This window comes from Podarcis cretensis (assembly GCF_951804945.1).
Source record: "Podarcis cretensis genome assembly, chromosome: 14".
In the NCBI taxonomy this organism is placed as follows: Eukaryota; Metazoa; Chordata; class Lepidosauria; order Squamata; family Lacertidae; genus Podarcis; species Podarcis cretensis.
In genome coordinates this window covers 29,810,998-29,821,875 of record NC_137183.1, presented here as the reverse complement: position 1 = coordinate 29,821,875, position 10,878 = coordinate 29,810,998, and the positions used below count along the sequence as shown (strand labels likewise).

The window sequence follows — 10,878 nt, the reverse complement described above, 5'->3', positions numbered from 1 at the left end:
TGCCAGTCTTGCTATCCTGTTTTTGGTGCATTTCCTTCCGAGGGTTGTGTTTGTTCCACCTGAGCCCCTCTCCCCCATGACTGTAGGATCTGGCGGCCAGCCATTCTCTCCACTCCTTGCTGTAGCTTGTGCATTGGATTACTCACCTTCCTTCCCAAGGGAAAAATATCCACACCTTGTCTGAGTAGGCAGCTTCTCCTGCAGCAAAGAAAGTCGAGAAAGCAAGCAGATAGAGGAAAGTACTGCTGTGTGTTTCCCAGAAACAGAAAGCATTTTTTTGACAGGGCTGGGCTCTCATACTGTCCTAGGGTCTCATTTGGCTAAAGGTCTGAAAAGGCCTATGACTCTTATCTTCCACAGAACACCAGCAGACATGGGCTTTCTTTGCACCATTATGCACAGTTGCTTTGTACAGTGACAGTTTCTCTTATCCCTTCTGCCTCTTCTAAAGAGTGTGTGTGTTTGGGGGGGTTCCTCTTTTTCCTCCTCTTTTATTATTACCTGTCCTTCACCCTGACGTCCCAGCATAGGTTACAGCATTAACAATATTAAAAAACAATATAAAACAACTTACAACCATAAAATTAAGGTGACCCTAAAAACACACCACAAATGTCAAAAGCTAGGACAAAGAAGTGCATCTTCACCATTATCCAAAAGCTGTACAATGAAGGCACTGGATGCACCTCTGTAGGGAGTTCTACAGCTTAGAGACTGTTGCAGAGAAGGCCCTCTTCTGGTATGCACCCCCTCCACCTTTGACGGTGGAGGAACTACCAAGAGGGCCCCACTGCCCCCAAGACGGTCTGTAGGGAAGGAGGTGGAATTTCAGATATTTGGGGACCTCTCTTCTCTGTTGCTTTTTCACTCTTATGCTTTTGTCTTGATCTATTTTATTTGGAGTTTTTATTTTTATGTATCCCCTAGCCCCAACACTTTTACCAAAAAAACAGCATATAAAACCTTAGTAATAATTGTAAATATTTGTGTAGAGTTGTCATTTTGGCAACTGCAGCTCAGTTTTCTTTTGGATCTTGCACAGACCCTGAGGCTGAAAGAGGCTCTTCTTTGTTGAGGGGAGAGGGTCTGCAATGGCCTCCTCTTCTCTCCTGTGTGCTGAGGTAGTCTCCCTGGGGGCCAGGGCCCTTCCCAGCTCCCACTTCAAAGCTGGCTTTGTGCCACTCCCCTACAGCTACATCAGCCTGCCTTCTCTTCCCCTGCTTCTTGGTTGGTTTCACTGATCTGTTGGCAGAAGCTCCAAAGCACCTTAAACCGGGTAGCCAATGACAAAAGAAGCAGTTTCCCTGCTAGCACACTTTCCCCATATTGACACGGAGGGAGAAAGAAGAAAGAGCAGGTGCTCAGACCAGTTACCAGACACATCTTTATTGCACTGCTCGAACTGGCAGGAGTCACATTTGCAGGTGACCACCTCTCCCTGCATTCTCCCAGTGCTATGGCAGGCCAGGAGGAGTCGCAGTGGAAGGGGGCAGTGGAAGGCCAAGTGTCTCCAGGGTGGGTGAAGGAAAGGCCCTCTCACTGGACAGGAGGCAGCCCAAAGTTCAAAGCAGTGGAGAGTCAAGCTCCTGAAAGAACAGCCCATTGCCTGCCATGGGCGGGCTGAGCAAGAAGGAAGAGATGTCCAAGCCCAGATTTCTTGCTGGGTAGAGAAACAACTCGCCAGCTGCCGGCCTGCAGGGGAGACTTTCCAGTGGGGAGACTTTCCAGGTAGCATTGCTGCAATATCCGAGGGCTGCCGCAGCTGCTTGCTGCAAAAGCTCTTATGCCCTTGTCTCTATCATTGATTCCAGCAGTCGGGCACTGTTGGTGATGGCTGTCGTCAGGAAGATGAACCTGATCCCTGCAAAAAGGGGAGCCAGAGAATGAAATTGCAAAAGGCAAACCAGGCTGCCTGGAGTCTGGTGAGAACAAAAGCCTCCACTGGCTTGCTCTAAGAGAGGCAAAAATAGCTAAATTCAAAGCCTTGAAAATATGTTAATTTAGGAAGCTTGCATGTGTTTGCGTATCTGCATAATTTATTAAGCAATGTATGACAAGGAGCTATAAGAGAGGCCTCTCCAGCTTCTGATCCCTTTTTCAAACTTCATAAGGGCTAGATTCTTGCTTTCCTCTTACATTTAAAATCGTTTTAAAAAATATGTATTATGCCAAACAAACAGTTGTCTGGGATCATAAACCAGGGCAGGCCCACTGCCAGTTCCCAAACCGCTGCTGCCTCTGCCTCAGGGATTGCTTTTACCTCTTTCTCTGCCAAGGAAGCGAAGAGCTGAGATCTCAGAGAAGGTGCAGCCACCTAAGAAGATGGCCAGAACGATGCGCTGGGAGTCCCAGGCAGGATTCTCCTCTGCAGTGGTATCTGCAAGGAGAAAAGAGGAGGATGCAGCTGGTCTCCCTCAGTTTAATTCCAAGGAAATACTTAAGCTCCAGACAGGCATGAACACACAACTGAAGCAGGTGTGTTTGTGTGTGTTAGTGTTATATATCAGGGAGGGCTGGGGGAAAAACTCTGCCTCAATCCCCAGAGAGCTGCTGTCAGTCATTGTCCTAGATGGTATGAAGCACCTTCCTCACTTAAGCTCTGGTGCTTGATAATGTCGTGTTTTACAAAAATGTGTTAACCACCTTGGCTAGTTTTTTCAAAAAGTCAAGAAGGCATGCTGCATTTTTTAAAAATAATGAGTATAATGTCTATCCACTACTCCAGAGATACAACAGAGGGAATGTACACAACTTCCTGTACTGCTCAGGCTATGGTGAATCCCCACACCACTCCATGCCCAGAGGACGTATGTTATCACATGTGGGTGAAATGATAACGAGAGAATACCCCATGGGGTGAAAGAGCATTGACAGCACATGTTGGTGCTGCCCACACTTTGCTCCCAGCCACTGACCTGCCACAGAAAATTCATTTCCCCCGAGGAGCCGCACCACCTCTTCCAGGCCCAGCCAGCTCTTGCGCTCCAGCACCTGCATGAGGCAGCCAAGATGACAGCAGAGTCAGCAGAAGCCACAATAAGGGACATGGGAACTGGGGCCTCTCTTGGGAGGCTGGCCAGGGCCACAAAGGAAGAGCGGGGATCTGGTTTGCACCTGCTCTATCAACTTGCAGCTCAGGGGGATGTAGGCACCGCTGAAGACGTACGCCATGTCCCGGGGCACTTTCAGGTTGTACTCGCCATCCACACGGGGGATCTGGAGAAGGGGGAGAGATTTGTTTTATCAGGATGCCTGTTGCCCCACACTGACCTTACGGCTCCACCCCCCCCCCATGGCACTCACTAGTCCCAGCTTCTTGCTGATGCCTCGGAAATTGCTCTTCCTGGCCAGTGAGTTGAAGGCATCCGAGAGTTTCCCTGGAAGAGGAGGGCAAAAGGAAGCAGGTCATTGGGGCCAACAAAGTTTCAAGGAGCACTGAGCTCTTGTCTGCTCTGCTGAGGAGCTGCTCCTTCCTGGTTCATCAGGATGCCCCTCCACAGGCCACACGGAGGCTCCAAAGGGAAACTGCTGCTGCAGGATGCTGTACCTGCCGCTCTGTCTGTCACCAGCTTGCTGACTTTGTTCTCCACGGCTGTCAGCGTCTCCCCTGGCACCTGCTCTGTCAGGAGCCCCAGGTGCTTCAGGTTATGGAAGGTCAGCAAATGCTCTGGTCCATAGCTCTAGAAGGGAAGGGTGGGGGGAGATGAGCATCAGGGCAGAGGCATTGCTGAGGATGCTCTGTCCCAAGAAGAGGAGGACTGCAGGGGATCACAACAAAAGGGACCATGAGGCCAGTAGGACCAACACCAGCCAGGAGGAACTGCACAGCTACAGAGGCTCAGGAAAGCCAGTTCCCCTCTCTTCCTGCCCAAAGGAGGGCTGCTCCCTTCCTGCCTCACCTGGAGGTACTGGGTTTTCAGGGAGCGATAGTCCTTGGGGGCGAACCCTGGAGCAACCAGAAGAAAGGAGAGGTGAATGCGCTGCAGCACACCCCTGCATGCTCCCATGGCTCCCCTCCTCCTGCAGCAGAGCACCCACCATTCTCCGTGATGGACAGCAGGCACAGCATGCGCAGACTCTCAAGGGGGGAGACCTGCAAGGAGGGTGAGAGAAATTGTAACTTTTTGTACAATTGTATCTTCTGAAAAGCTAACCATGTACTAGTGGGGACTATGTTACTGAATAACAATGAACTGAAACCCTTCTTTTTAGGGGAGTGGATTTCTGCTTCTGATTACATGGTCTGGTGAACCCAGACACCAATTGAGGTCAGTGCTTGCATTTTCTCCCCAGCCCGGGCCTCTCCCTTACCTGTCGGTCAATGTGCTCTTCAATGAAGCTGATGCTGTCGCGGAGGTCAAACCCTTCCAGGAGGGCTGCAAAGGCAAGCGGGGTGGGGGGCAGGGAGAGCAGAATCAGCCCATTCTTTCTAACTCTACTAGAGAGTTTCAGTATGCTCCCCCTCCCCTCAAAAAAATCCCTTTGCTTCCCAGCAGCATATCTTGCAACAGCCATGCTCAGAGACGCTTGTAAACCTTCTGGGTTAGAAAGCACAAACTGTTCTATAAGAATCCATCAGTTGAGGCTGAGGAACTCTCTTAACTGTACCGGTTTTGAAACAGAAAGGAGCCCTGAGATTGGAAAGCATGGGGGTTCTCCCCCCCCCCCCCGATCACCCCATTGTGTCTCTCTCTTGTCTTCCAGTCTAACTCCCCAAATTCAGCACCTGACTATTATCATCAAGTTCAACCGCTATAGGTCTTCAACTGCAATAAGTAAATTCTTTAATGTTTAGTGGTCCAAATCTTGGGTGTAGCAAGCATGGAATTTCAGTTGAGGGGAGAGAAATAGCAACAAGAACATCAAAGGCACTGAGGGCTTTTGGGTTTTTTTCCAAAACTCAGGAGGCAGTGAGATATTCTAGAAGCCCGAAAAGATGTAAAACCAGCTTCCTGGCTTCTTCAGTGATCCAGATGCCATTTGTCAGAGGCATCAACATCTACTGAGCACCTGGATTTTTACATGCCTGAGAATGTGGCTCTTAGGGCTCAGGAAGCTAGATCCAGTGGGGAAAGGTCAGAATCTCACCATGCTCTGTCTTCAGCAACTCCTGGAAATCTTGCTTGGTTTTTTTTTTCATGATGGACTCGCATGCACCAATATCTGCAGGCACAAAGAAGACTCTTGAACTAGGGCAGCACTAATCAAGGGCACTGACCCAGAGGAAAAGACAAATCACAAGCTGTTGCTGACAGAGGATGGAGTTTACAGCACTGCAGGGGTGCACAGCACTCTTCCCACCCTCTCTCCTTGTGCCACTTCAACCCCATTGTTCTTCTGCTCTCCATGGGCAAAAGGCAGCATGTGGCTCATGGGCTACAGGTTCCCCACCCCAGAATGAGGCCACTGGGCCAGGTCTGTAGAAGGAAGTCAGTGATGACACTCTGCTGCTCCTAGCTGATCCTCCACCATTTGATGCTGTTGCCCCAGGAGGGAGAGGATGAGACCTACGGAGACTCAGCAGGCGATGCTCTTGCTTCAAGCCTTTCAGCTCCTGGGAGACAAAGTTCTTCATCTGCTTGATGTCCATCCCTCGCCGTCGCTGCAAAGGGAGAACACTTCTTGCATCCTGAGGCATCCAGGAATCCTACCCGCCCCCCACTGCCCCTCTCCGCTTATCCCACTCACGTCATACTGCGCTTGCAGGTTCCGGGCCTTCTGGCTCAGGAAACCAAAAACACTGGAGAAGTGCTCGTTGCGGATCTGGCTGAAGACCTGCAGGGAGAGGCAAGTAGGGTGGCCAGATAGCACCTAGCTCCCCCCACCCCCATTTAGGCCAACCCTCAGCTCACAGCACCAGTGCTCCCACCACTCGCCCCCACAACAGGGCAGCACCTTCTGCTGCTATCGAGAGGCCTTAAATTCCCTGACCAAGCCTGCCTTCAGGAGAAGGGAAGGCAGACACTCACCTTGTCCTGAGCATTTAGCAGGACTTTGATGCTCCGATCGGAGGAGGTGACATCTGGGCCAAAGTCAACACTCCCTGCAGAAAGTAAATTCACCAGGGTGCTCACTTGACAGGACACCTGGCCTGCGAGCAGCCTCTGCCCCCAGGTGTCAGCTGATCAATGACCATTCTGGGAGGCGGGCAGGCCCTCCTGACCTCTGGAGAGGTAGCAGGTGGGGAAGCAGCCCCACCCCAGGAATGGAAACTTACCACACTTGATGCGGAAGGTATCGTCCACCAGGCCTTCGTACACAACCTGGGAACAAAGGGCTGTGACATAATCCACATCTGAAAAGAGAGCCAGGAGAGGGATGGGATGGGCAGGAGGCAGAAAGTAGTATCAGAACCAAAGGGGACACCTCCTGGGAGGAGAGGGGGTGTGCACCCTGGGCTTCTTCCCCACCCACACCCATAAGAGGGAAGGGCCATCCTAGGCAGAGAAACTGCCTTGCATGCAGAGGGTCTCAGGTTCAATGGCATCTCCAGGTAAGAGCTGGGAGAGAGACTCTGCCTGAAATCCAGAATAGCTGCCCCTAGAGGAAGGTGGACCTAAGATCTGAATTCACTGAAGACGGGGTCCCACATCCAGGAGATCTGTTTAGTTTTACAGCATTTCATGCATCTCAGCTTAGCAAAAATAGCTGCGCTTGCTTGAATTACACAGATGAATGCTTAGGCTCTTTCAGAAACTTCTAGTCACGACCGTGGGCCAGGACTCCAGGCATGACACCAGGCCCCATCTGCCCGTCTAACAGAACCTACTTCTCATGCCCTTACCTCTGTCCACGAGGAATACGTGACCAATCTCTGGCTTCCGGCCCACACTGTCAACGTCGCTTTCCTCCACCACTTCGCGCCAGAGTTCATGGACCATCTGGGAGAAGATCAGATCTGCCCATCAGCCCAACCAGTGTAGCTGGGAGGGGGCCCCATCAAGGAGGCAGGAATCCTGCCTCTGACCCCAACAGCCCCGTTTAAGTGACTTGGAAGAATCCAGCTGCTTGCTTGTCCTGCACTAACTTTGCTATGATATGATATGATGTGGAGGAAAGCTCTTGGAAACATCTGTATTCAGAGCTCTTTCTGCTATATAGTCAATACATGCCCACCCCATCTTACCCAGATACTTTCTACTCTCTGGACCAGACCCCTCTCACATTCTTTCAGCTGATCCTCCTGTACCAACAAGGCCCCACCTTAGCACACCGGCCAATTCCATAGGTCCTGCTGAATGGTCCATAGAGAGAGTTCATCAGTTGCAAGGCCTGGGCCACGGTGCTGATCCAGCGCTGGTCTCCTTCCTACTGGGGCACAAGAGAAGGAAGCTGTGATTGACACAAGAGGGTGGAAATGGAAGTTGTGCCTAAAATTATTGAGCTGGTACTTGCTGTGTGACACTGAGGCAAACGAGGGGGAGGAGGGCAATGTGAATACATAGGGACATTGCAGGAGTCAATACTGACCAGGAAATAGTCACGGAAGAATTCCGGGAGCTCCATGCTGATGATGTCATCGTCCAAAGGGAGTAAGTAGAAGGACCACTCGTCCCAGGTCACGTCTGCCGAGAAACCAGGACAACACAAGGGGGATTTTGCCTTTGACCCATGATACAACCTCTCCACTGTCTTAAATTAGCTGCTTAGAGTAACTCAGCTGATTGGCCAGAGGTGTTTTTTTAATTTTATTTTAAATGTAGCAATATTACTTATTCATTCATTCTTCTTATACCCAACCGTTCCTCCTGGTGTTGCCCCAGCATAGTGAACAATCATCTTAAAACATGATCAAAATACCTTAAAAGATGAAAAACTAACCACAAATTAATACAACACAGATCAATCCCATACACGGAACAATGAATATTCCATTTGGCATATTCAGACTGCAATCTTATGCCATTTAACTGGAAGTTAGCCTTATGAAACACGGTGCGTCTTACTTTTGAGTAAGCATGATCAGGACAGCATTGCTCAAAGTTTCTGAGCTTGGGGAAGGGGATGCCAGGGAGCCAATCACCAGCTGAACTGCTGCTTGCCTCAAGTACAGCCCCGTCCCCACCCGCTGACTTTGATCCTGATGTCCTGCCAAGCAAAATCTCTGTTCTCCGTCTCTGAAACTCACCCCCATAGATCCCCTCTTCTTCCAGCACCATCTCACACGTGTAGAACTGGAAAGGGTTAGAGAAGACAATCAGCTCCAGGCAGCCTTGGGAACAAGCAGTCTAAGTGTCCCTAGAACCCCCTTCTACTGAGAAAATCTGAAGAGACTCCTCCAAGGGCAGAGGAGGGTGTTTTACAGGCACAACCAATTTTAGCTTCTAAACTGTTGCAGAGAGTGAAATTGGTGGTGGCTAAATTGAAACATGTTAAGCTCAACCAAACGTCTGGGGGCTTGGGAGATAAAAGAGACCCCCCTAATTCTACACCCACATACCACCCACTGCCCAGACTACACAGGAAGCTGCCTTATAACAAATCAGAACATTGGTTCATCTAGCTCAGTATTGCCCACAAATCAATGCATCTTAGAGCTGGGCAGCCCAGGCAGCAGCCACAGCCCAGACTGGAAAATGCCACCCAGCCAGAGGGACCAGCCAGCCAGCAGCACTTCAGAAGGTCCACACATCACATCATTGCTGAGCTACCCCTGAACTACTTGGAAGGTAAGTCCCAAGAAACCCGACCCCACAACTCCTGGCTACAAGAGACTCGCCTTCTGAGGACTGAAGATAATCTTGTACTTGCGGGTCCGGCCAGCTGCCTTATCGGCGTTTACTATGTCTAGAAAAAAAAATGAGTCACGGAGCAGGCGAGGCTGGCCAAGCCCTTTCTAGGCAATCCAGCTGTCCACATTTTTTTATATAGAATATTTTTAATTTAATCTCAAAGCAGCTTTGCAACAGGTTGTAATAATACAGAACACCCCATGAACTTGCACAAAGACCCCTTAGTCCCATACTCTTGCAGCTTGGGGTGTGTGGTAGAAATACCTGTTGAGATAGATGCAGGTAGGCAGACTGCCAAGAACCAGGAGAAGAGACAGGCTGAAACCCACTCCCCAATTACCCAGCATGCCCCTGAATTCTGGTAGCAGCCTGAAACATTACCATAGGCAGGGTAGATAAGACTTCTGCTCTGACCTAGTCATGATACCCTTCTTCCATAATTCCTCAGGGCACTGTTGCAATCAGACCACTACACAGTTCATATCCCTTTCAGAGGTGCTCAGCACAGACTGTCCATACTGGGACCTCCTGCTAAGCCTGGGAGCTAGTAAGCAGCTTTGGTCCATTTAGTTCAGTATTTTCTACACTGACTGGCAGCAGTTCTCCAAGGTTTGAGGCAGGAAGACATTCCCAGCCCTACATGGAGATTGAACCTGGAACTTTCGGCATGCAAAGCAGATCTACCACTGACAACTGCCATTACTGCTCCTCCCTCAGGCCAGCACATGCAAACCACCAACTTACCTGCCACGTACTTCATGTTCCTGATCCGTGGCCGCACCAAAAAGCACAATCTTGGGAGAAACAAAACAGACAACGTGAAAGGAGTAGTCTTGGAAACAGCTCTGCTCTGTCTGCTTTTGTCCCATGGCTCAGGGATGGAGAAGCATCGCCTTTCCCTGGCAAGCAGAAAAGAGGCAGGCAGGCAACCCCATGCAGCAGACTCAGTCAGCCCTGGCCAAACAGGGCAGACCTCCTGCCACACACTTACTGATCACTGGTACTGTGGGCTGGTTTATTCTCCACTTTGTAAAGTTTGTCCACTTCATGTTGCTGCAAAGAGAGATGGAAGCAGAGAGTGATCAGCTCCACCTCCTGCACAGCACCCCTGCTTCTTGAGGGTGGTGGTGGGGATGACTCCCTTTTCCTCTTTCCCCATTTCCTCTGATTTATGCAGCAACGAAATTGGACAGAAGTTGCCAGTAGGCACAGCTCAAGAGGGATCCTCCAAGTTCAATTCCTCATCCCAGCATCCTCACGTCAGTCTCCCCGCCCCTTGCCCTTTTCTCCTAGGTGAGCTTTTGTGCCTTCAGCAGCTGCCTTAAAGCCCGGGCAGTCACAACACGGGAAGCCTTCCCACCGCTGTCCGTACTACACCCCTAAACGGGGGCGGGAGGAGAAGCTGCACCTGCCGAATTTCTGCCTGCCTGAAGGAGCAGGAAGAGGGAGCAAGCGGGGAGCTCCTCGCGCACCTTGAGGATGGAGACGTTGGCGATGCGGTCGAGAGGGCTCATCAGGTCGGCCTCGATGAACAGATCTTTCTTGCCGGGGAGCTGCAGGGTGAGGGAGAAAGAGGCGAAGCGTCATTGCCAGGCAAGGGCCGAGGGGAGCAGCTTTCGCCCCAGTACCCGCCCATCCCACCTGCTCCAGCAAGTAGACCAGCTGGTCCCGCGCGAGGCGCTTCAGAAGACTGAAGTCCGGCAGCTCCGGGGCGTCGCGGTGGCCGGGGGATGCCATGGCTGGTAGGGTAGGACGTCGCCCTTCCTTTCCGGAACCCTCCACAGCGAACGCTTGTTGCTGCCGGGACAGCCCGGAAGTGGACCTGCTGCCATGAGAACGCGGCCCAGCCGGCTTCCGTTCGCGCCCTCGTCCGCTCTTGTTATTGTTCCGACTCCCCATTTCCTCGTTGAGGTGGTGGAGAAACTTCTCATTGGCTGCCCGATGATGCTGGGAGGGCAGAGCCAGCCACGGCCGCATTTGTTTCCCTGCTAAGAGGGAACGCTACTTGCCTCCCTCGCAGCAGGCTGCTTCGGTGCATACTGCCCCATCCCCGGGAGAGGGGGGCTGGCCCCCAAAACCCTGCCAACTCCCTTCCTAGGCGAACGTTCACCTCCCGGAGATCTCTCCCCGCCTTGGTTCCAAAGCA

The 10,878-nt window shown here is 51.3% G+C and overlaps 1 protein-coding gene across 1 annotated transcript; it reads right to left on the bottom strand.

The window, feature by feature from the left end:
- Positions 1-1,370: 1,370 nt before the first annotated feature.
- VPS33B (VPS33B late endosome and lysosome associated) lies at positions 1,371-10,534 on the bottom strand. The gene is made up of 23 exons (XM_079953563.1): positions 10,374-10,534; positions 10,205-10,285; positions 9,724-9,785; positions 9,477-9,526; positions 8,720-8,787; positions 8,129-8,174; positions 7,471-7,565; positions 7,204-7,308; positions 6,785-6,881; positions 6,218-6,295; positions 5,970-6,043; positions 5,689-5,775; positions 5,512-5,602; positions 5,089-5,163; positions 4,312-4,376; positions 4,039-4,093; positions 3,900-3,946; positions 3,548-3,680; positions 3,304-3,377; positions 3,115-3,216; positions 2,916-2,991; positions 2,261-2,377; positions 1,371-1,861 (listed from the first exon to the last, which is right to left on the bottom strand). Exons 1-23 carry the CDS (start codon positions 10,467-10,469, stop codon positions 1,782-1,784), a joined length of 1,854 nt encoding a protein of 617 aa, XP_079809689.1. The 5' UTR covers positions 10,470-10,534; the 3' UTR covers positions 1,371-1,781.
- Positions 10,535-10,878: the final 344 nt, after the last annotated feature.

What these genes read in the sequence shown, in the direction of transcription:
- VPS33B (XM_079953563.1), bottom strand. Translation starts at nt 10,469, where the DNA reads ATGGCATCCCCCGGCCACCGCGACGCCCCGGAGCTGCCGGACTTCAGT. An exon ending in CGTATTCCTCGTGGACAGAG is followed by an intron (nt 6,296 to 6,784) that starts GTAAGGGCATGA and finishes CTCTCTTTTCAG; the next exon opens with ATGTGGATTATGTCACAGCC. An exon ending in CTTCCTTGGCAGAGAAAGAG is followed by an intron (nt 1,862 to 2,260) that starts GTAAAAGCAATC and finishes CCCTTTTTGCAG; the next exon opens with GGATCAGGTTCATCTTCCTG.